The 25,270-nt window shown below is 45.0% G+C and overlaps 1 protein-coding gene across 1 annotated transcript in view; it reads left to right on the plus strand.

The window, feature by feature from the left end:
* Positions 1-25,270, plus strand: part of LOC134097384 (nesprin-2) — a 135,044-nt gene that overhangs the window by 53,861 nt on the left and 55,913 nt on the right. The window contains exons 50-75 of the mRNA XM_062550267.1: positions 1,046-1,225; positions 1,726-1,881; positions 2,670-2,911; positions 3,255-5,316; positions 5,867-6,201; positions 6,901-7,045; positions 8,300-8,506; positions 8,893-9,152; positions 10,105-10,255; positions 11,498-11,641; positions 11,949-12,107; positions 12,947-13,129; positions 13,463-13,600; positions 14,047-14,232; positions 14,540-14,662; positions 15,045-15,231; positions 16,891-16,982; positions 17,333-17,452; positions 18,676-18,756; positions 19,915-20,607; positions 20,790-20,866; positions 21,015-21,204; positions 21,526-21,726; positions 23,001-23,162; positions 23,364-23,495; positions 25,004-25,209. Of these exons, the coding sequence (XP_062406251.1) occupies positions 1,046-1,225; positions 1,726-1,881; positions 2,670-2,911; positions 3,255-5,316; positions 5,867-6,201; positions 6,901-7,045; positions 8,300-8,506; positions 8,893-9,152; positions 10,105-10,255; positions 11,498-11,641; positions 11,949-12,107; positions 12,947-13,129; positions 13,463-13,600; positions 14,047-14,232; positions 14,540-14,662; positions 15,045-15,231; positions 16,891-16,982; positions 17,333-17,452; positions 18,676-18,756; positions 19,915-20,607; positions 20,790-20,866; positions 21,015-21,204; positions 21,526-21,726; positions 23,001-23,162; positions 23,364-23,495; positions 25,004-25,209 (6,812 nt within the window). The remainder of the gene's footprint in view (positions 1-1,045; positions 1,226-1,725; positions 1,882-2,669; positions 2,912-3,254; positions 5,317-5,866; positions 6,202-6,900; positions 7,046-8,299; positions 8,507-8,892; positions 9,153-10,104; positions 10,256-11,497; positions 11,642-11,948; positions 12,108-12,946; positions 13,130-13,462; positions 13,601-14,046; positions 14,233-14,539; positions 14,663-15,044; positions 15,232-16,890; positions 16,983-17,332; positions 17,453-18,675; positions 18,757-19,914; positions 20,608-20,789; positions 20,867-21,014; positions 21,205-21,525; positions 21,727-23,000; positions 23,163-23,363; positions 23,496-25,003; positions 25,210-25,270) is intronic.

Consider the following 25,270-nt stretch of genomic DNA (forward strand, 5'->3'; position numbering starts at 1 on the left):
CATTGGCATGATTTAGCCCGTGACACTGGGAAAGGTCGCAGTTCGCCTGAAGCCAAATAACTGGAATCATCGCGGCTTGACTCCCCCCCCCAACCCCCCCCCCCCCACACACACACACACTTCTCTCTTAACTTTGAAGAGCAACTTTTAAAAACAATGTAAGAGTAAGCTCATGTTGAGCAATCCGAATTTACACTGGAGAAATATATCAGTGTTTTAATATTCACTCTGACATTTGTCTAACACCAAAAAGGCCCAGTACAACACAACACAGTATGAGAGGAAAACTCTTTGCTTAATTAATGTAAACTCAAATTTGATCAAATTATCTTGAGTTGAGTAAATTCAACTTGTCAGATTTTAATATCCGTCTCTACCATGCGTTGGCCTCAAGGGTTCCATAGAGCTAATAGTGGAGTTCTCTTTCTCATTTTGGCTCTGTCATTCCTGGATCTGTCTTAAAGGGTAAATTTCATCTCTGGTATGTTCTCACTGAAAAACTCAGTGGAATCTTGTGTAAGACTTTCCCTAACCGAAGTGTAATTAGCACATTTTCTGCTAAGGATGCATATGCATGTGGTAGCTTGCAGGGTGACCCGCCACAATCCCTCAGTCTGCTTGGCCGGTATTTTTTTGTGATGTCAGGATTTTTTTTTTTTTTCTTCTTTTGGCTTAGAGTCAAAGTGACGTGTGCAGGTCTGTGGGGTTTGCAGTCCAGCCTCCTTGCACTATAGTTGTATTTCTCCGCACAAGTAGAAGTTCCTGCAGTGCAGCTTCTTCACTAAGTCTTACATGGAGTGGGGGGCCACGCCCCATGTGCCCTGAGGCAGTCTCGGCATTCCTGTTCCAACAGCCACAGAAAACAGACACACACTATCAGGAGGACAGCATGGGACTGAGCAGAATGCTAGGCAGAAAAGAAAAAAGAACTAGTGATTTATCAATTGAAGAATGATCATGAACTTGACCGGGGGATAAATCAGGTCCTAATGTGCCAAACATTTCAATTGTCAACATTGTGCCGACAATGTTTCTCCATCAACAGGACCAGGCTAAGACCACAAAGGAAAGAAAAGTGCAACGGACTGCAAAGGAGCTGATTGCTGGAGACGACGGGGCTTTAGGGGTCACTGTGGAATTGCCCCGGGGACGAGAACATGGAGACCCTCTTCTGGTCATTCTGGGTGATGCTGAGCCAGTGCTGGAAGCTCAAAGTCTCGTGGTGGTGAGTGTCTGTGTGGATTGTGAAGGTATTCAGTTAAAAAGATCCCATACATGTGAATCTGGACTCAAAACGCCAGCAGTTTTCTAAATCATAGGTTGCAGCTATGGGAAGGCTGCTTTTCAGCGTGTTTGTGGGCACGTTTCCTATTATTATAGCTCCATGTCAGAGAGCAGCATGCGAATGGAAAATTGAGGTTGTTAAATATATCGCCAGCGTGTGTGTTTACAGCCGAGGGAGAGTCACGGGCCACTTGGAAGATAATGGTAGCAGTCTTTTAATGAAAATTGGGCTCAAAGATAACATTTGCCCACCAGGGGCTTGGGTAGGGCCTACACAGGATGGAGACTGGTCATTGAGATTTCCTGTGATGTCTTGGGACTTTGATAATTAGCGAAGACCGCACGTCTGCACCACGGTGGCACAGCCTGTTCTTTCACTGCTTTCTTGTTGTTTGTAGTCATGCAGTTCATCGTGGTTTTGCTTTCATTGCTGTGTGACAGGGAGGCGAGCCAATGGAAGCCGTCTCATGCCTCCAGCCCACGGTGGCGGAACCAGCGATCCGGCTCGGGAGGGCGGTTCACAGGGTTCTGGGCTGCCGGTACCAGCCGGCTCAGCTCAACCCTCAGGTCATGGCCCTGCAGCTACAGGAAGCAGAAGTATGCACCACTGTTTACTGTTTAGAACTTTTTAATGGACGCCCGTAGTTGTGTGTTACTGTATGTCTGTGTGTCAAGATGCTCAGACATTGTTTACAGTATAGTATTAGATTCACCATCACATTACATTACATTACATTACACATCACATTTTGTGTTCTAGCTTTGTAGTCATACGTCAGTTCACGTCTTACAGTATTACATGCATTTACCACACATGACATTCAAATATAATGAGCTATTGTTTTTACAGGGAAGCAGATGAACTGAAAGAGACCGCACACTCTTTTTCCGATACCAGTCATTTACATGAAAAAGGCTTCAGGTCGAAATGTTGTTTTAATAAATTGCTGGCATCGTAAAAAGACCACGGTCTCCTTTAGTTAATCTACGACTATGCATCCTGTGACCAGCACCTTGTAAAAAAACACTGGTGTCTGTTGGTTTCTCCTACTTACTTTACAAGGAAACAACCAGAGGGCTATTGCTGAATAGGAAATAGTGATCCCCACGTTGAAGCTACACTATTTGTCCATATAAATCATCAAAAAATGCATGGTCAGGCATCACTAAAAATGGCCGGGTTTCCCAGAATTGTTAAGAAGCTCTTAAGTGCTAAGAATTTCTTAGGAGCGTTCTTAGAACAATCTTACAACGCTCCTAAGAAGTTCTTAACACTTAAGAGCTTCTTAACGTGTTTGGGAAACCCGGCCAATGTCTTCAGGTACTGCTAGTAGGCCACGGACCCTGCTATACTGTATCATTCCTTATGTTGGTGTCCTCTACAGAGCTGCAGACAGCGTGTGCTACAGGAAGTGGCCGCAGTGTCTCGCCAGGAAGCGGACAGGGACCTGCAGTCCGAGGCCACGCAACGAATGGAGGGTAGTTGGAGCGCCGCCCTGCTGGATGCCTCAGCCACAGTGCAGGTCAAAGAGGCCCAGCTTCTCCAGGTCACGCAGTACCACCAGCAAACAGAGGCTCTGAGAGCCACCCTTCAGAGATTCACAGCTGAGATGGAGATGCTAAACCTGTGAGTTAATTAGATAGGCACAAATGTGTATTTGTATAACATTGTTGTTATACTATATAAACTCTTATTGAGTGTTGACTGAGGCAAAGGCATGTGTGGAGTTATAAAATATGCTGTAAAATTCTAGACTTTACCTATTGAGTGATGAGTTGACTGAAGAGATGAGTTATCAAATGTTCCCTGAAATGATTTTAAAATATATATTTTTTATATAAATTCTTGTTTAGTTTGACATTCTACAGTGGGCAATTAATGGCATCTGTTGTGTCTCCATTGTGCGGCAGAAGCGTATGGTTATGAAAGGTGGTTAATGAAATTCCTCTTACATCTCCCTTTGTATCAGGGATAATTTGGGAAGCACTTCCATTCAAGCGGAAAAATTGCAGACATTCCTGAAGGGGATGGACCAGGAGAAGGACAAGATAGGAGAACTGCTGCAAACCTGCTGCCAGGTATCTGCCCACATGAGTGAGGCAGATGGACCGGTAGCGCTCCTTGCCCAGGTAGAAGGCCTTCAGAAGGGGTGGCAGATATTACAGGGGACCGCAGACAGAACCCTGAGGCATGCCACAGCTTGTACAACAGAGACGTCTGCTGTGCTTCAAGAGGCCAAGGAACTAGAAAGCAAACTGGAGAACATCCAGACATCCATGGATTCATTGCAGTCCTCAACACCACTCACAGATTGCCAGATGGCCGTGCAGCTTACTGTGTCTGCTTCTGAACTTACCACTGCTAATGAGCAGTACTTCAATCTTCTTGGGATTTTTGAAGCGTTCAACCAAAACTTTCTCGGGAAGAAGGAACAGCATGAGTTGGAAGAAATCCTGCTGCACTTGAAGGCTCAGTTGGATTATACTCAAGAGCAGCTCCTCAGCAATGCCACAACTGTGAGTGACACCTCAGTAGCTAAACTAATAGAAGTAGTTCAGAACTTTCTTCCGTGGGCTAAACACGTAGAGCAACAAGTCGAAGCAAGGAGAAAAGTAGCTCTGTTCTCTGAGCATGCCCACCACCAGCTTGCTAACATGAAGAGGCTCCAGTCAGAGGTTTCTGTCAGGCAAAGCCAAGTCACACATGTGGTGGAGGAACAGAAGGCCTTGCTCTCAGGCCTGAGGGAAGATGATGTTCCAGCGATGTTATCTTTATTGGAGGATTTAGAGGATACTTATCAAGTAATTTCAGAAAAGATTACTCATGCAATTGAAGAGGTGGACCAGGCACGACAGTCAAGAGAGAAAATGTGGGCTCAGATTTCAGAAGTCAGTACCTGGTTGGTGGCCTACATCGAGAAGGAAAGTAGCAGGACCAGAGATTCAAAGCTAAAGGCAAGCATAGCAGACTTGAAGGTTGGACTACAGTGGCATAGCGCTACCCTGAAAGAAGCTGAAAAGCAAACTGCTGTCATTGAAGGCCTCTTGGAGCAGTGTTCCATCATAATCCCTGACCTTAGCATTGGAGAGAGCCATTATCTCATTGACCGGCTTACAATCCTGCAATCAGAGGTCTCAGGGGTGGCTAGCTCCGAGCAAGCTGCTTGCTGGGAGCTCGAAGAGCTTCTTCACGCCCAGGAGGCCACAGCTGAAGAACTGGCCACCATTCAGAAGAGCATTAAGCAGATATCCATGGACCTGGAGAGACAAAGGTTCCCGGTGACTAGTGCCTCTTTATCTGCCGTTGAGCCACTGAGGCACATGTTGGTTGAGTACCAGTGCCATGTGCAAGAGCTTCAACACTGCCAGGAGTCGCAGAAGAAGGGGCTGCTGCAGACCATCCACACCCTGCAGGCCAAGGCAAGGATGCTCGACATCCAAGCCCGTGAACACGAGAAGTACCTGAACTACAGGAAGCGAATGGAGGACTCCAGGGAGATGGTGAAGAAGAGGATCCCTCAGACGAGTGACCGCACAGTGGACCAGAGAGAGAGGCTGCAGGTCTGCAGAGCCCTACTGATGGAGCTCCCCCTGGTGAAGCAGCAGTGTCAGCAGGCTTCCGATCAGCTGGAGGCCATCTCGGGAGATGTCTACCCATCTCAGCTGACGTCCGAGCGCCAGAAAATCCACCGTACGCTGGAGAGCTTGGCCACCTGGGAGCTGACCACTCACAACGAACTTTGCAGCATTGAGCACAAGCTGTTAGATGGGCTCGCTTGCCCGGCAGATCTCACGGCCATCGCTAATGTCTTCCATAAAGCCAGACAAGAGCTTCAGCGAGCTGCCTGCCTCGATCCGAACGAGCAAGCCATCGTGACGGAGTTGCAGAAGTGCTCTGCGCTTCAGAGGAGTATGGAGAGCGCGCTACGAGTGCTAGAGGCTCTGGAGCAGAGAGGGGGCGCTGAAGAGGAGGCACTCAGAGAACTGTCTCACTACGGAAAGAAGATCTCCAGAGATTGCAATATTAGAATGGTAAGCTCTCTAAAGTGAAATGAGTTCCTCTAGTTCAGTTGCTAATCTACAGTATATATGTGTTAAAACTTGTTTATTTTGTGTTATTCTACAAGGACTATATGCTTTGTCTCTCTTCCATCTCCTATTTCCGGTACAAGATTTTGTGTCTGTGAAAAATGCTTACAGTACTTACTTAATTTGATAGAGCAAAGTGATAACACCATCAAGGTTGTAGATTCAATACTCAAGGACCACGCATGATAAAATGTGTAATATTATGCAATAACTGAAGTCGTCATTGGGTAATACCATCTGGTAAATGTGGTTTGGTCAGCACGTAAATGGTTTGTCGGTTAGTGGATAATCCAAACAGTCAGCCTGGGCTTGATCGTTTGTTAGTCACTTTAAAAAATAGTGTCTGCTAAAAACTTATCTTTGCTTTAAAGTGCTAAAGTACTTGTACTGGTGGTGTTATAGACATGGTAGACTTTTGTTTTCCCCTTCTCATCCACGTAATGTGTTATGGTGTGGTATATTCATTAACCTTGATGCTGTGTGTGTACTGTAGGACAATCTGTCTCAGGCTTGGGAGGCTCTCAAAGACTATCAGTGGTCCGTCCAAAGAGCGGTCAGGTTCCTGGACGACGCAGAGCCCCGACTCCTGTTGGACCTGACTGGCACCAGAGACTGCCAAGAGGAGCTGAAGGCCACCCAGCAGACCGTGACTGCCCTCAAGGAAAGCTTCAAGGCTCACGTGGAGCGTCTGGGGAACCTGGTGCCCAAGCAGACCTGCTTCTCCACCGTGGAAACCCAGAAGCTTCACATCCAGGTCCTGAGCCTCCTGTTAGTGAGGGAAGCCATGTTGGAGGCCCAGGGCCAGCTGAGGACAGAGACTTTGAACAAGTAAGCAGATTCATAAACGAGTTACATTCTACATTCTAGTTACATAAAGGTGCTTAAATGGTTGGTTCCCTAAATTACCATGACTTTGTGTTCAATCAAGGTTCTTTGCATTGAAAATGGTTCTTCAGAAGGAATATTTTCATACCCTTTTGTCTTTTCTTATAAGTATGTTTTTTTGGACTTTTTATGCCTTGTGAATGCGAAAGAGAGCAGGGGTGGGATCCAGAAGGGACCACGGGGTGAGAATCAAACTCGGGTCGCCCCAGCGTGTTACGCCACAGATGGGGCCACCCTTTTGTCTTTTCTTAAATTGTTTTTCAAAGAACTATCGCCTTGAGGGTTCTTGGCTGTGGCAAAATCATGACTCAGAAATGGCTAGAAAGAGTGCTGCTAAGTAAATGTGCATGTTCCTTTTAGCTTTTAACTTTATTGAGTAGATTTTGCTTAACAACTTCTGAGTACTCTTTTTAGAAATGAAATGTGTATTTTTCACTTTGCATGCAGTGAGAGTTGGGAAGTTGAAAGGTAAACAATCAAGAACATAAGGGTCTAATAAGCTGCTGTATTTAGCTGTTCTAGGTAGGGAACACTCGTAATGGACATAATGGTAACTGATAACTCTATTTATCTGCAAAAGGAAGAAATGAAACCTGCTTAGTCTTTCCAATATAGAGCTAAATGAATGTTCCCTCCACGTAGGTACATTGAAGAGCAAAGTAATCACAGGAAGAAGCACATGGAGCTGCATGAGCTCTTCCAGAACTTTGAGTCCCGTCTGAACGAATGCCTTCTGCAGAAAGCCACGTCATTTGAAGAATGTGTGGAACAACAAGACAAGGCAAAGGTGTGTTGAGTGTACCCTTATTCCGTCTGATGCAGTACATTTCATAATCTTGTTATCTCAGTGGACAAATTTGTTTATTTGTATGTGTGTGTGTGTGTGTGTGTTAGTTTCAATCTCATGCACATCATGTTTTTATGATGTGCATAATGTGCAATTTGTTTATTTGTGTGTGTGTGTGTGTGTGTGTGTGTGTGTGTGTGTGTGTGTGTGTGTCCATGTTCATGTGTCCTTGCTTTTAAGTTTCATGTGCTTTTTAAAAACACCTGATGTGCATGAGATTGAAACTACGATAAGATATACTGTAGGGGTGTGTGTATGTGTGAAGGATGGGTAATACAGTAATATACAAAAATGTATTTTAAAATAAGATATCAAATACCCTAAGGTTAATTGTATCAAAATTAACTGCAAAATACAGTAGCCATGTATCAAAATAAAAGACTGTATTTTTGTATTTTCAAGGGGAGCATGAAACCCCTGTCTTTTTAATCTTTTTAATTAGATCAACTGCTGACCTGCCTGTTAGATTTCATAGCCTAAATACTGCTTCCTAATATCCTCAAGTGGTACAAACCAACCACCGAACCTATTGAGAGCCACAGACTGTGGCCTTAAAGGAATCCAGTGCAGTTTCATTACCCCTAAAATAGGTCTCTGACATTGTCAATGTGTGCCCAGCCCCAGAATGCTTGATATTGCATTGTTGCAACACTGTTGATCAGGTAGGATCATGACCTCTTTTATGATTTTTTTTAAATATAATTTTTGTTATCTAACTGGGTACCGCCTACGGCTAAGCGCTACATGGTGTTCTATCGATGGCAACGGGCATTTTGGAGCAATGTAGCAGGGCAACCACACAACCTGTTCCATGTGGTCTGATTGTATAATCATGTCAATACCTACGATTGAAGTTTTCAATAGAGATAAGTCTCTCTCTCTCTCTCTCTCTCTCTCTCTCTCCCTCTCTCTCTCTCTGTCTCTGTCTCTGTCCAGACACATTAAAATTTATGTTTCTCACTTTCTTCATAATTTATACAGAAACGACTTTTTCATGTTTCTAGGCAGCCATTTTTTTTTGTTTTGTTTCTACATTTGCCTATCTCTATAGCTGCTTTCAGACCTACAAACTACGCCCGAAGGACCGGACCTCCATTTGACCTCCATACTGTATACTGTGGAGGTTGTGTCTGAAAGCAGCTTATGTGTAGGTGGTGGGTCTTTAATTCGATTCATTCTACCTCATACCCCCAGGGCCTCCAGGAGGAGGTGTGGTGCCTGGCTGGACGGCTGGAGCAGCTGAGGGGGAGCTGCCCGGTGCTGGCCCTGGGCTGTGGGGTGCGGGCGGAGCTGGGCCTGCCGCTGCTCTGGAGGCAGTGGGCCTTGCTCAAGCGCCGCGTCGGGGTCCTGCGGGCGCGCTCCGTGCAGAGAGACCAGGAGTGGAAGGACGCCTCGCTGAGTGTGAGTGATGAAGGAGACGCCATGTTGGGTTTTTCAGACCTTACCATTACTGTGTGTCTGCTGTGACAGGAGGGTTTCATTACTCTCGACCCAAGAGAGTGTTGTAATTGAGTCTGTCTGAGAAGAACAGAGAAGTTTTCTGGAGCACACAAACGCTCAAATGTTTGTTTACTTATGAGGGTGCAAAAGACGAGATTAACATTTTGGTGCTGTGTGTGTGTGTGTGTACACACAAGCACAAACACAAGTGTGATTAATAAGCTTCAAGCTCTTGCACAAACGCATAATCATATCTCAGTCCTCACTGTGGAAATAATCACCACCCTGCTCCTCTTTGCTCCTCTTTGCTCCTCTTTGCTCCTCTTTGCTGCTTTCTTCTCGCCCAGATGGAGAGGTGCAGCCTGGCCCTGGAGGGCCTGAGCCGTGACTTGTCCGACCCCGCCGCGGTGAGGGGTTCCCTGGACGAGCTGCGGGCCGTGCTGGCCCTGACGGAGCTGCAGCAGGAGTGGCTGGACCGCGAGCAGCAGGCGCTGGCCTCCTCTCAGGCCCTCATCGGCCGGCTCCTGGGGCCTCGCGCCAGCCGCGACCCGGACAAGCCCGTCCAGATCTGCCAGGACCTGCAGAACCTCCAGAGCAACTGCAGGAGGTAGGGGGGGATGCACAGCCACTCTCAACACTGATAGATAGATAGATAGATAGATACTGTAGATACTTTATTGATCCCCAAGGGGAAATTCAAGATTCCCTGCACCGTGAGGCTTAAGGTATCTTAGGTTATGAGTTTTGCCTGATGAAGACCCAGTAGGGTCAAAACGTTGCTTTTTTATTGGAGTGTTTGATCCAACCACTTAGTAAACCACCTTATCCTAATCAACTGCCAGGTAGATCAGATAATTAGTGATATCACCTTTGCACAGGTAGAAAGAAAATACATGGCAGGACTTTCACTTTCTGGAACCGGAATGGCCGCCGCCTCTGCCCAGGCTGCACTGGGTCTGCAGCCCAAGTGCTTCATTTGCGGAGCGAACATTGTTTTGGAAAACGAGTCTAAATTTCAATGAATGTACCGCTATCATGTCTTGTGTGGTCAGTTCCATTGATTGTAGTAGCAGTTAGTTGTTGCTGCTGACGCTTCATCAACCAATGTGTCCAGTGTAGCCTCCAGGTCTGTCTCTGTTTCGCGGTTTCTGATTTTTATCTTTCACTCACATCTCTCTATCTTTTACTCCATCTTTCTGTATCTCTCTAATCCCCTCTTTCTTTATCTTGGTTGCTCTCTCTTTCTCTCTCTCTCTCTCTCTCTCTCTCTGTCTCTATCTTTGTCACACACTCTCTCGCTAATGCACGTTACTCCGTTACTCTTAACATAATTTGATTTTGTGCAATTTTCTCCACTCCAAATACGGTCAAAGCAAGCTAAAAGGGAAAACATTCTGTTGCTCTCGCCCCGCAAACTCTCAAACACACATATGCACACAAGCTCACACAAGCTCACTGCTACAGCCAGTCAGATCTCTTTACGCTCTCATTTTTTTGAGCACAGCTGTTTCTGAGCTTGTGACCCTGCTCATGCCTTTGCCCACCACCACCACCACCAGGCTAAGAGAGCAGTGCATGCTGGTCCGGCGGACGGCACTGACGGAGATCCAGGAGCGAGGCCGAGACCTGGAGGAGATCGACGCCGTGCAGCAGAGGGTGGCGTCGTTGATGCCGCTCCAGAAGGCCCAGCACGATGCCCATCATGCCCAGGTTGGTGTCTACAGTCTGACCACAGGGCCAGGAAAGGATGGAGAATTATGGAATTATGAAGTTACTGTTGGAAATAATGTCTGCATTTGTGTGAAAGTCTCGAAAAAGTCTGGCTCACACTAATGCGTTACGAACTTGACAATGTTCAAAAAAATGAAAGGTTCAAGATCAATATCTCAACAAAAATATGCCCTTTCATTACGAAACTAGGAAAGTAGAGGGCAACCTATGGACACAATGCTGGGAATTATGAGAAGGAATTCTTACAAAAGGCCATGTCTGCATTATACAGTAGACCGGTGTGAAAAGCAGGTTTTGCATATTTTGAATCAGGGGTCTGAAAAAACCCTATGGACTACTCATTCAAGGCTGCTTTTGAATATGACGCCGGGACCAACAGCAGTAAGATGAGCCTTCACTGTTCACTCAACCACTTTGTCCCTCAGGGTCACTCAAAGGCCATTTGCATGTGCATGTAATTCAATCAGTCCTATCTGGGCTGGAACATGCCTGTGCATTGTATATGTTGAATGTCGCGTTCCATACGGATTGGAGGAGATCCCCTGGGTCCTAATGCAATTCAAATTCAGCCTCTGATTGGAACAGTCAGGTCGCCTCTCTTATGTTTAGTACAGGAAGCACCTCCTCCTGTCCCCCAGAATACATAGAGTCTCACATTTGGGAATAATCCTACTCTCAGCTTCTTCGGCTAAAAATGTACTCCTGAGGATATTAGTTTTCTGCATCCTCTTCACTCAGATTGCTTGAGAAGGAAATTACTTTGAGTAACTTAGAAGAGTATTTTTTTAATGAAACCTAAGGGTTGCATTGATTCGTTTTCAAAGGACTTCCAAGTTCCTGTATTTCCATCAGGCTCTGGTGCACAGTAATTGGTTTGTTATTTGCGTAAATTCATTGCCATTCTCTCTAGATGCACCCTGGGGTTGGTTGGGTCTATTTGCAGCACATCCTCATCCAACTGTGGCGTCACAACCAAAGATCATCTTGACCTTGTATGCGTGTGTGTGTGTGTGTGTGTGTGTGTGTGTGTGTGTGTGTGTGTGCATTTGTGTGTGTGTGTGTGTGTGTGTGTGTGTGTGTGTGTGTGTGTGAGTGAGAATGCTTGGTTGTTTGGCTGTCTGATTATGTGTAAATATTTGTGTTTGTTTGTGTGGGGTTGGGGTAGGATATACCAATATACCAAGGTTTATGTTCTTTGTTCATTTGTCCTTTTCTGTGCAGGAGGCCAAGTTAGAACTGGGCAGTCAGCGAGCTAAACTGGAGGTAATCATCGAGGGAGTGAAGAAACGCTACCCAGAGGTTCCTCAGGATCTCCAGGCTCCTCTACAGGAAGTCAGTCGCTCCCTGCAGGAAGTGGAAGACAAGGTATCAACAAACGTATCTGCTCAAGTCATCTCTGTACGCTGTGCAGTGTGCAGTATTTGTGCTTTGCCAGTGAATGGCCTCATGTTTCTGCTGGTTCATGCTGAGCTGCAGGTCAAAATCTGAAATCAGTCATGATCTATTCTGATCTATTCTGTGTTTTTTTGTTGTTGTTTGTTTTATAAAAAAGTTTTGTCTGTGTGTCTACCTGTAGGGAAGCTGAAGCTGTGTCTTCACTTGTGTCTGTCAAGAAGTCATCCTTAGAGAGCTTTGCATTAACTAGTTCTGCCCATTTTTGTGTGCACTTCAGCTAGCAGCAGCAGCAGCAGTCTCCTCCCAGCCGAGTGGCCCCCATTCCCAGCACAGGCTGAGTGACCAGGTCAGAGAGGTCACTTCAGGTCTGGAGAAGGTCCAGGACCTGCTCCAGCAAAGCAGCACCTCTGTGGAGGGAGCCGAAGGCACATTGAAGGTAAGTGTGGGGGTTTGCTTCTCTGCGAACCTCATTATCAGTTCAGTATTATCACTCATTCAGTTGTTGTTAGATGTCAGATATTGAGGTCCCTGATGTCAATCCAGTTGAATTGGATGTTGCATCATGTGTCAGAGACAAGTTGAATCAGGGCCTGATTGCTGCCTTACAAGGAATTCACCATTTTGTTGTAATTTACTCATATTGGGATGAGTAAAAATGACTCATCCCAATCAAGTTGTCTTGTTACTTTGACTGAGTTAAATAGTGCTTAGTTTTACGTTTATTGCACACATATCGACATAACACCAACAAGATGACTTGACTTAGTTGAATCAGCAAATATTTTTAGAGTGTATGTTTCCACAGTAGTAGATAATATTTCTCGCTAATCCTGTTCTTTATGGGAGTGTGAATCTTCATACTTGTCATGCCATAAGCTAGCCATAAGCTGGGTGAACGCTGACAAACCTGTTTGAATTTGAATTTGAATTTGAATTGTCTCATTGACAACCGTTTCCGAATCTTTGGAATTTTCTTTGAACTTAAGTAAGTAACTGCATTCGTTTGCAAGACAGATGTGTTTGCTGCACTTCTGAGTGATTTGATGAGACTTTAATGTAAATTCAAGTTTAATTTCACTGCTTCACTACAACTGGAAGTGATAAAACAGGAAGTTCATAAATGTCAATGGGCTCCTTTTCACTCACTTGCAACAGTGGAAGCTCTGAAAACTGTGCCATGTATATGTGTGTGTGTGTGTGTGTGTGTGTGTGTGTGTGTGTTTGTGTGTGTGTTTGTGTGTGTGTGTGTGTGTGTGTGTGTGTGTGTGTGTGCAGCGTGTGTGGGACGAACTGGACCATTGGCACTCGCGTCTGGCTGTCCTGGAGGCTGAGGTGCAGGAGGTGGCCATGGAGCAGCCTGACCAGGCTCACACCCTCATGGACGATCTCACCGACCCCCTGCAACTCTACCAGACGATTTCCAACCAGGCAGAACAAAGGACAGCCTTCCTCAGCAGGGTGAGTGGAACTCCATCTCCCAGAATGCTTAGGTTTTCCTATCAGAGGTTCCATCAGGGTATACCATCAGGTTGCATATACAGTACAGTAAAAACAGAGACTTTCCACTCTAAGTCCCACCAGAAAATACCATCAACTAGCATTTACATATGCATGACATATACTGTAGGCATACATATATTTATAGTGTATTACTCATTATTAATCATATACCCTGTATAGCACATAATGTTGTGAGACAGTTGAAATGTCTTGTGCATTATAAAGCCATATTGTTGGAGACTGGCTGGAGGTCCACCATTGTGACAGTGTTTGTCCTGCTGCTCCATGCAGATCCCAGCTTGTCTTCAGGAGTACGAGGACCTGCTCAACAGCGCCGTCCACTGGCAGGAGGAGGCAAAGTCGTGGCTCAGCACGCCTCGCACCTACACCAGTGCCAAGTGTCTGCACGGTCATGCCATCTCACTTCAGGTCAGCCCAGCCCTGCCCTGCCCAGCTTTCTCACGCACAACCACGACATGCAGGATTTGCATGTTTGTTTTAATGCTAAATCCCTATGATTGATCTGCAGACGGTTAATTCTCTTCCTACTAACACACAATTGTAGAGTAAAGTATGTACTGTAGGCCTCATAACTGGGCAAAGTGGTTAATGACTTGTTGCTGTTGATAGCCACAAAGTACAGATTGAGATCAAATCCACAGGGTTCCCCATTTGTATGGTGGCCCAGAAGGATCTTACATAATTCACATTTCAGAATATACAATGTTTTTTTTAAATGTTAATATGTATGACCCTTCTGGGCCACCATATCTTTGTCTTCAATTCAATTTAAAATCAATTCCGTCTGATTACAAAATGACAATACAATGCCTGTTTATAGGGAATGATCGAGTACTTTGCTTTTGTGTGTACAGATGGTTCTAGAAGATTCCGAGCGAATCCGGGCAGCACTGGAGGCCTTTGTGCCCGTCATGCAGGAGATCTCGCCAGTGTGTGACACAGACGCCATGCAGGTGCGCCTGGATAAGACCATCAGCAAAGTCACACACATGCAGCAAAGCGTCATTGAACCCCACGCCCAACTCCAGCACGTTGCAGAGGTAGGCCACTATACTTTCATTTGCTGCAAAATTATGATTAATGACTTGCATTGCATCACGGTTGATGATGATTTATTATATTCATTTACTAACACAAATTAATTTAGATACTGTACATTATGAAACTACATGTATAGGGTTATATCAGTTAGTTATTTTCTAAAAATCATTGCCGCTTTTTCTGTTCAGCATGTATCAAGCATAAGTGAGGGCCCTTGTAGTAACATTTCTGTGTTGTACAGTATAAGTGATATCAGGACATTTACTGGGCTGGGACGATTGATGCTTTTCCTCATACGTACTGTAGGAGGTGGATGCCATTGAAGCAGAAGTGAAAACCATGGAGAAGAACATCACCAAGATCAACGCCATCTTGTCCAGCCTGGAGACAGAGAACGCATCTGGCAATGAGCAGTTACAATACTGTCAAGTGAGCAACATCAAATTCACATGCACATTTTGCAAAAGCCTCACTACAAAGCAGTCATTAAAAGCATAAGAGAACACAGAGATTGATACTAGTTCAAGGTGTGCACTTTACTTGCATTTGTAGCGCAGACATTAACATTTCAGTTGATCAGCAATTTGGCAATATGTTGGTAAAATGGTTTATTCGCACATCTTGCCATGTGCTGCCCCATTTTCAGATTTCATGTATCAGAATGTGTGTTCCTTGGTTATTTTGGATGTCTCTAACTGTTGCTCTTACCTGTGGAGCCATTGGAACATTATGGAACATTTGAATTTTGTACAGAGGGGTCGAAGGTCAGGTCTTCCATGGGCCCACCTCACCATTCCGTGTTCCTCTCCAGGTGATTCTGGAAAACGTGCGCTCCATGAGGCGGACTGTGTCCGAGATCGAGCACTGCCGACTGGGCCTGGGGCTGCCCCGTGGTGCCGAGGACACCCTCGTCGTCTTCCAGCGAGCCCAGAGCCTCCAGCAGCCGCTGCAGGAGCTGGAGCAGCACACCCAGGAGCAGAGCGCCAGGCTGGAGGCAAGTTCTCAACGTGGCCCCCCTCAAGTCTGCAGGGCACAAACTAAAATGGCCAAAACTGCCAAATTTGTTCCGTAAAACCGATACTTTCGCTGATGGCATCGTAAAAAGTGCTAAACAGTGAGCGTAGCCTCTGATAGGTGCCCAGACTTTTGATCAGAATATTGAGATTCAGGAAGATGATGTGATATGAACAGTATGTGTCCTCCAAAGTTGATGGTACACATGATGCACCTTTCTGAGTGATATTATTACTGGGAAATGTTCCTGAGTATTTCTTTTCTGGCAAGAATCCCTTTGATATTGGGAAACTTTTTTCTTGAGAACTTAAACGAGCAGTAGGAAAATTAACTTGATCATCCAGTTGGAACACATAAAGAACACTTAAAACCGGTTATGTGGTTGCCCTGCAACATTTCTCACCTAAAGCAATGCTTTAAAAAAAACATATACAGTGTATGCCCCTTGGTGTCAATAACCCCATTTGGCGCTTAAAAGGGATCCCAGCTAAAAGGATCATGATCCTACCTGATCAACAGTGTTACACAGTGCAATATTTTAAGGCAATAGAACTGCAGAACTGCAGTGCTGTTTCCCTGTTTCATGAACTGAAATAAAAGATCCTGTAGCTCCTCTGCGCCACCTAGCTGGCCTCAAATGCTCTGCATAAACTCATGCCTGCACCATATTCATGCCATATCCAACTCAACTTGGCTACAATTCTTTGACTGATATCCTATAAAAATGTGACTGTTTCCAATCACTGTAATTACTTATAAATAGAAGGAATAGGGGGCAAATAGTGAGATGCAGCATTATAAAAAAGGATAACATAAATCAGGACGCTTAAGACTCAAAGCAGCTGCTCTCTTGCCTTTTTACCCTCGATAAATAAAAGTTCTATTTCTGTCTTCTTTACTACTCCCGGCTGTATCTGTTCCCTCATAAACACTGCCGTAATCATCCGGTGTGTCCTTAGACTTGAGGGCATCTGCCTCATCTCTTTGAAGCGCCTGGGAAATCTGAAGAGAGAAAGAAGAAGAGGTTGAGGAGCAGAGAACTAGGGTCTATGGGAAACACGATTTGGAACATTATTATGTCATAAAATGATTAATAAAATAGGTCTCATACTGTATTCTTTATAGCTCTTCTGGGTTTAGAACTGACAGTACATTCTGATGAACGATCATCTTAAAGAATTAATAGTACAAAAGAAAAAAGGAAAGAAGAAATTTCTCCAGATCAAGGCCCTCCTTAAATCAAAACGTCTTTATTGAGTTGACATGAGTGTGCTATTGAACTTAGTTGCATTATTAAACTAGAAAAGCAAACTTAACATTTCATTGAAATCCATCCATAACTTTTTGAGTTATCTTGCGAATAAACAAACAGACAAACAAACAAACAAACAAACAAACAGACAGACAGAAAAACAAACAAACTCCGATGAAAAGATAACCTCCTTGGGGGAGATAATTAAAGTTTTTTTTTTTTTTTATTGTAATTATGCATTATTACATACAAACCTTACAATTTTTACAATATTCCCAGCCATAATTTGATAATTACAGTGTTGTCATTAAATATTACGTTTATAAAACTTGATTATCTGCTCCTCCAATGTATGCAATGTATTGAGTTTATGCCATCAATCTGCAGGAAGCCCTTGGGTTGTCCATGGACTTCAGCCATCATCTTAGTGGCCTTGATGCTGCAATGTCCTCCCATCCAGCTCTCCTCTCTCTCGGTGCTGAGGTGAGTTGAGCTCACACCGCCACATAAAGAATTAGCATGGCTTTCTGTACAGCTAAATGCTCCAGACGTACAGCTAAGTGGTTCGTCAGTCCATGTGTTTTTTTGATAGTGTGGGAAAGGGATTAGTTGAGATGACATGGCGGTTAGATCAAATACCAGACTTCACTGATCAAACGTGCAGGCTTAACATAGAATGATATACTTGGCCTTTATGTTTTACTTGCCCATTGATATCAGATCTAAAAACAGGGCCATCCAGTATCATGAAAGTTATTCTATAAAAAAGCCAGCACAGCGGGTGACGAATCCAAAAGTTGACTTAACTCGTATTGCACGGGACTATGAATTAGGGATCTATGGGAACGTCGTTTTATGGACCCACTGATGATGGTGAAGATGAGGATGAGGAGGACGATGAAGGAAGTATCCACTCGTCATCTTCTGGAACACTGACGGGCAGTGTGGCTGAGGTAAACAAACAAGTGGGCCAGTCTAAAGTCCTACTCTCCTCTTGGGATCCAACGATGCTCATCAATAAGCTTCTGCTCTTGGAACACTCCTCTATATGTTTCTCCCTTTTTGCTCCTTTTTTTTCTCCTGGGATGCTACAATGCTCGTCTGTAGGTTTCTCCTCTTTGGATGCTCCTCTGTAGTTTTCTCCTCTTGGAACACTCCTCTATAAGTTTCTCCTTTTCTACTCCTTTTTTCCCCTGGGATGCTACAATGCTCCTCTGTAGGTTTCTTCTCTTGGAATGCCCCTCTATAGGTTTCTTCTCTTGGGATGCTCCTCTATAGGTTTCTTCTCTTGGGATGCTCCTCTGTAGGCTTCTCTTGAGATGCTCCTCTAGGTTTCCCCTCATCATGAGATGCTCCTCTATAGGTTTCTATTTGGATGTTCCTCTATAGGTTTCTCTTGAGATGCTCCTCTAGGTTTCCCCTCATGCGATACTCCTCAGTATGTTCCTCTTCAGATGCTGCTCTATAGGTTTCTCCACTTCTGATGCTCTTCTAGGTCTCTCCTCTGTGGCTGCTCTGTTCTCCACTTCTCGTCTTGAGTTGGTCTTCTACACAGTTAGGCTTCGCTTTATGGGATGCTCCACTCCATCTCCACTTTCCTTTATCACTGATGATGGCAGCTACTCTTGGCCTCCTTCCTTCAGGGGCTGATGGCTAAAACATCTTAAGCCGGCCTCTGTCTTCCTCTATTTGCCCTTTTTGGTTCTTTGGTTCTTGGTTCTTTTCCCACTGCCGCAACTCTGAACTGAACTACCACCTTCTTCATTTCATGGTCCACCTGATCTTTCATCATTTCCCTTGGCATGTTCTATCTATCTTGTCTATCTTTTTTTAAAATGTTATTGAAAGTTGATTCAGTAATTCCGATCTCACCATAATCACACTCTTTTTTAATTTGTTCTATTTTTATATTCACATATGGCTTGCATCCTCTCTCCATCTGATGATCTGATTTGAGTGATGGTCTTATTTATCTTCTGGCATTTCTGGCATTTCATCTGATCAGGCTGATTTACTGAAGCGCTTTCATCTGTTTTCCTTTTTGTCGCGCACTGCAGTATTCTAAATATAGTGGCCCTCGGGTCTGTCAGGGACAGCTGGGTCCAGACGTCGGCTCAGCTCTCAGTCCAGTCCCGTCTGATCCATTTGCCAATTCTTTTCTTTGCTCCCGGACCAGGACCCAGATGAGACATTCGGGGATGATCAAGGTTATGAGTTTGGAACTTCTTCCACTGTGGGCATGGCAACAGTTCCAAAGGTAGATGTGCTACTTTGCTCTCTCGCTACTGACTATTAGCAAATGTTTTATGTTAATCAATGACTAAGTCCTGTGATCAACATTTTGATCGACAGCAGGAAAGAGCAGAAATGGTTGTGTTCTGACTAGGGATGGGTATTGATACGTTTTTATCAATATCGATGGCATTATCGATTCTGCCTATCAATCCAATTCCTTATCAATTCTCTTATCGATTCCCCAAAAATGTAGGTGCACCCACATTTTTCATTGCATCGCCTTTAACGCCAAAAGGTCACCTTTTAGGCTGTTGCTCTCCTTTCATATGTGAATGATTTTTTAACAATAAGGCGTAGAAAAAGCTTGTCTTTATTTAAAACACAATAAGGAATATACATATTATTTATAAAGAATTATAAAGATGTATATATAGCCTACAGTATATATATAATATAATATAATTCTTTATATATTCTAATCTATACTACTGACATTTCTGATATTCATGACATTCATGACTATTCATATTACAACTCTGCCTCTTTAATTCAGCTGTCGGCTTGAAGCGTCAAATTGTAAACAAAGTAGCATAGTTGGCTAGCTTAGTCTACTTGTTGGACTGTTCAGTTTCCCCACATGTGTTTAAGTTGCAAGGTAGGCTAATACTTTTTCTCCTTGGGACAGGCCCTTTTGAGTCTTGGAAAACATTGAGATGATCAGTCAACTTGAATGCAAGAGTTTGAATCAAATTTGTGCAGTAGCCTCGCTATGATGCTAACCGAAATTAATTATAGGCTAATGTCGCTAGTTGTTTTCTATGCGTCATTGCTTTCACGATTGTGCATGTCAAGGGGCGTGTGTCCATTGAGCGCGCACGAGAGAGGGAGAGGCAGAGAGAGCGGGCCAAGGGGGTTACTTCTAAACAGTTTGGCAAAGTAACACAACATTTCAGGAAAACCAGAAAAAGTCCGACGTCATGCAGGCTGAGGGAATCGTTAAGGGAATCGATAACAAAAAAGACGTACGATGTCGATGGAATTGATAAGTTAAATCCGGTCCCAAGACGGAACCGGTTATCGATGCCCAACCCTAGTTCTGACTGAGTGTGCTTTGACGGCATCTATGTCCAAAAAGGACACTGTTTGTTTACATTTGTTTTTTTTCTTCCCATTTTGTCAGTTATCACCTCCCCGGGGCAATACATCAGCATCCAAGGAAATGTCATTGGTAACCATGGCATCTGAGGACATCGCCGAGGAGATTGGGTCATTAGCGCCAAAGGCACGAGGGACACCAGCCAAGATACTTGAGACAACTGGCAGTGACCTGAGAGCTACTGAACACATTAGCAAGGCAAACGGGGAGGCCAGGACTGAGACAGGATGCGTTTACAAGGAGCCAGATTTGACAAGCCTGACGGAGCCTGAACCAGTTCTGAAAGATTTGAAAGAGTCCATACCCAAGGATTCACAATCCATTAGTAAGGAACCTGGTTCTCTGACCGTAGGGTCAAAATCAGCCTCTGTGGAGGTTCCTTCCATTGTCAGTAATGCTGAGATCATGACCAAGGAACAAGCATCAACAACAAAAGAATTCACATCAGTCAGCAACCAGCCAGCAAGTGCTCTCTCTTCACCCAGTGGTCAACCAAGACCTTCGCACACTAGAGTGACTGACTCACAGATGGAATCTGCAGCAGTGGGTGATGAACTTCAGGGTTCGCCCACAGAATCACTCCCCACCGTTCTCCATGACCAGAACCTCCCAGCCTCCTCTGTCTCCATGGAGAGCATCGCTAAGCCCCCTGAGTCGCCTCCAGCAGGCCTGTCACCTTCAGACAAGACTCATGGGCCTAAGGAAGACTCTCGTTTGGTGTGTACACCTCCTGTTCACTTTACATTTATTTTTTGTTTACAATTACTGTGACTTGACACTTCCACTTATATGCGGTGATGCAGTAGATTAACTACCAAATGGGCTTTGTGGAATTCTAGAAGCTTCTTTATTCCCCATGTTCATTTGTGTCCCCTTGCAATGTGCTTCTGGGTTTGCAGCATAACCTCAAGGAACCAGCGGAGTTGAGTATGGAGGCTGCGATTACTGTCCCCACCCAGGAAAAGACTCCTGCAAGGTAGTGTGTTTGGCCACGAACATCCCTTTTTGAATTATATCCAACACTCTACTTGTTGTCTACACAGAAGTCAACCTCTGTAATTATTATTTTTTTGTGTGTTACATAGTATATGTTCGTTAATATTTTTTTTGTCTGTGTGTTTTAGACCACAGACTGCTGTTGACAGTGTACCAGCCCAGCCTGAGGAGGGTGCTATAGCCAAAGGCAACCTCGCGATCCTCCTGGGCAGCCTCTCAGGAAAGCCAGAGCTGGAGAGCCCTGCGTTCATCTTACAGGAGGCTGTGGCCAAGCACACTGACCCCAGCACAGTCACAGCAGGCCATCCCAGCCTACAGGTAACTTCACAGTGCTGTCACTCACCACTGTGGGCTCTTGCTCATTCGTGTGTGGTATGTTGTGAAGACAAATGTCCGAATGGCATTGTGAGTCAATTAGCCCATTTCACAAGATGTCGCCACTGTGTAAACTAACTTCCTCTGGAACAGCTCAGTCTACAGGAAAGACAGAAACAGGAAGATGTTTTACCCTGCCAATTAAGGCATCATTAACATCAACTAGGCCAGACACCTGGACACTGTGAAATGGGCTCATTTATTCTATTGTGTTCAGATTTGTAAAAAGTGCGTGTGTGTGTGTGTATTCATGTCTCTCTCCAGGGCGTGTCTGGCAGAGAGTTGACCTCTCTGATCTGCCGTGCGGAGGCCACGGGGTCAGACGTGGAGCTGCAGGCTTGTGCCGAGGCTCTCCTGAGGGGTGTGTCCACTCTGCTGCAGCTGGGCAGCCAGCGTCTGCAGCGCAGCCAGGACACCAAACTCTGCAGCCGCAGCCAGCTGCAACCCCTGCTCAGCAGGCATAAGGTATGGAGGGCTATACTTTTTAAGTATATTTTTTTGCCCTTTTTGCCTTTATTAGTATAGGACAGTGAAGAGGTAGACAGGAAACAAGTGGGAGAGAGATGGGGTGGGATTGGGATATGACCGCAGGCCGGATTCGAACCTGGGTCCCCATGGGCACTCGGACCCGTAAATGGTATGGGCGCTGTAGCATGCTCCGCCACAGCGCCCCCCGGAGGGCTATACTTGATGATGAAGTGACTTGGTGTACGCACTGCAAAAGGCTAAAAACTGAAATTACAGCACACAAAAAAGCAACTCCTGCTCAGCAGGCATAAGGTATGGAGGGCTATACTAGATGATGCAGTGACTTGGTGTACTGTACGTACAGCAGAAGGCTAAAAAACTGAAATTACACAAGAAGCACAAAAAAAGATTGTGATATAGATGTGATATAGTGATATAGATCACTTCCAAAGTTTAATCGTTTCTTCCTTGGGTCATTCCTAGCCTGGCTAACGCCTCCCACTTCTCAAATGAGACGTGGTCTGGCAACCAGACGTTCATTCTCTCGTATTTGAAAAAATGCCCAGATCCGTTCATTGGGCGCCACGGATGTCAATCAAATGCGTCTCTGCATAGCTCTTCATGGTTTTGCTTTCTCCCCTGTTCCGTGATTGGCCTCCAACATCAGATGAACATGGGGGCGTTAGTTTCCAGACTGCCTTAACAGCGTGAAAGAAATCACCGCGCAAGGCAGTATGGGAAACCCAGGCTAGGTCATTCCAGACCTTCCCTGAAAATTCAATCGAAATCTATCTATTACTTTTTGACTTATCTTGCTAACTTCCAAACAAACAAACAAGCAAACAGACAGACAGGCAAACAAAAAACAAACGGACAAACCCTGATGAAAGCATAACCTCCTTGGCAGAGGTAATAAGGCTGGGTGCATTATTGTAATCCATATGTGACCATTTAAAGCGAAATCAGTCGCTTTGCACACTACGTTATTTTGAGAAAATCAACAATAGCAAACTTCCAGGTTAAAATGTTGAATTTCACGTTTTCGCATAATTCGACAGTATACAGTCTACAGTTTCATATCTTGAACGCATTTCACAGAAAAGCGTACGTTTTGACTGTTAAACCCGGCGAAGATATACATATAGTTGGAAAGCTTAGTTTGTGAGCACAATAACTTAATTTAGTAAATTTTAAAACGACTAGTTAGGGTTAGGGTTAGAGTCACACATGTGATAATACTGAGGCCAGGTTTTTGTTGAATGTTCCGGTAGAAGTTCTTCCAAGACGTGGGGCGCCACTGGGCGGTGCTGCAGTGTGCGTCCCAGCGACTGTCACCGGGGGCGCTGCAGAGCCTGGCTGAGATGGAGGAGCAGGTAGTCGCGCTACAGAGACAAGCTGTGGACCAGGGTAGCCAGATGCGCAGGAACTTGCAGGTATGCATTCACACACACACACACACACACACACACATATATATATATATATACTGTACACACACATAACATACACACACACATAATGCATGCATGTACACACACACACACACACACACACACACACACACACATTGATGTGTTGACCTAAGACCAGTGGAAGTATTCCGAGCCCCCTCTCCTCTCTGTCGCCCCCTACAGGAGTGGAGCCAGTGGGAGGAGGCGAGTGGGAGGCTGGCCCGGTTGCTGGACGAACTGGAGGCCGGTATGCCCAGCGAGACCCTCCAACAGGAGCCCGAGGGCCAACTGCAGGAGAGGGCAGCTGCACACCAGGTCAGCTCCACCACCATGGACAACCAGTGGACGTACAAGCAAAGAATTGAATGAAGAGTTTAGTTCCAAAATGCTATACTCTCCATTGTAATGAATTTTCATAATTATATATATATATATTTTTTTTTTTTTTTTTTTTTTTATTATTACTATTTTTTTATGTGCCTGAAATGCATTGTTTAATGCAGAAACAATAACATGACTTTCTTATATTCTTAAAAATAGAAATATTGCATTTTGGAACCAAACTCCTCAAATATGACAGGTGCAGAGGTACACCTGTCATACCAAACAGTTTGAACTTAATGTAGTTGCAGGAGTTACCCCACAGTGAGTAGCCTATGATTCACATGATATAACCTAATACATTTATATGATGACTTATAAATTACTACCTGAATGAAAAAAAAAGCCTAGGATTAATGTTTTGTCCCATGCACTGTTCAGAAAGATTCAGAGAACTGTCTGTCATTTGCCTTTTTTTTTTTTTTTTTTTTCATTTCACATTTCCGTAAAACCTGAAGAGGGCTGTGATATTTTCGAGTTTGGCAAAATGAATTTTTTGGCAGCGTTATATATATTTTTTCTCTCTCTGCCATGGGAAGGCTCCATTGAGCCTCTGTACAGTCTCCAGTCCTCTGCCACAGCTCAATTGGCACAGTGGAGGAGCTGAAATCATTTCCTGATGGCTTTTCTGCGTACGGCCTGTTCGCCTGAGTGGGGAGAAGAGAGAGAGAGAGAGAGAGAGAGAGAGAGAGGCAGCGGAGGCAGTGTTGGTGGTCGGGGACTCTCTCTCTCCCTCTCTCTCTCTTTTTTTTCTCTCTGTCTCTCTCTATCTCTTGGTGCTCTCCCACTTCAGGTCCAAATTGGATTATCTAGTAGGAGATGGAGGGCCTATTTGCCGAACTTTCTTGTTCTCTCTCTCCAGCAGTCTCTTTCTCTCTCCATCTTTCCATTTCTTCCTGGTGCTCAGGCTGTACCATTGCCATTTATTCTCCCTACAATTACCAAAGCTGTGTATGTGTGTGTGTGTGTGTGTGTGTGTGAGTGTGTGTGTGTGTGTGTGTGTGCGTGTGCGTGTGTGTATGTGTGTGTGTGTGTGTGTGTGTGGCCTGTTGTTTGGCAAGGCAGGGAGGTATTGGAAGGCCCCATACATGTTCAGGATTTGGATACAAAGTGCTAATAGAATTTCCAGTTGTTCGCTGTGTTCTTCACTCCCTGTCTCCCCGTCTGTGTCCCATGCAGCCTGTTGTTGGTCCTTTTGTTTGTCTCCTCACGGATATATTCAGTGCATGTCTTTCTTTCTTTGCCTTTGTCCAACTTTTCCCTACTTTTACTTTCTCGGTCTCTCTCTCACCTTTTTATCACCTGTCTCTCTTTCTCTGTGTCTCTCGTTCCCCTCCCCCCTCTCTCTCCCTCTCTCTGTTCCTCTGTCTCTCTCTCTCTCTCTCTTTCCCCCCATCCGCCCTGGGTCCGTTATTCACTCGTTCTCTGTGTCTCTTGTGCAGCACCTGCGGCAGCTTTTGGAGGAGAGCCGGCCTGAGTTTGGACTGGTCCTGGATCAGTGTCGAGCCCTCGAGGGCAGGGGCTGTAGCCCTCTGGGCACCAAAACCACTGTGCCAGGATCAGGCCTGGAGCTGCGCTGGGCCTCGGTGCACAGGAGGCTGACGATGGAGGAGACGCTCTCAGATCGGATCAGGCAGCAGTGGGAGAGGTGTGGACATAAACACACACACACGCACACACACACACACACACACACACACACACACACA

Source organism: Sardina pilchardus, chromosome 12 (assembly GCF_963854185.1).
Source record: "Sardina pilchardus chromosome 12, fSarPil1.1, whole genome shotgun sequence".
Lineage (NCBI taxonomy): Eukaryota > Metazoa > Chordata > Actinopteri > Clupeiformes > Clupeidae > Sardina > Sardina pilchardus.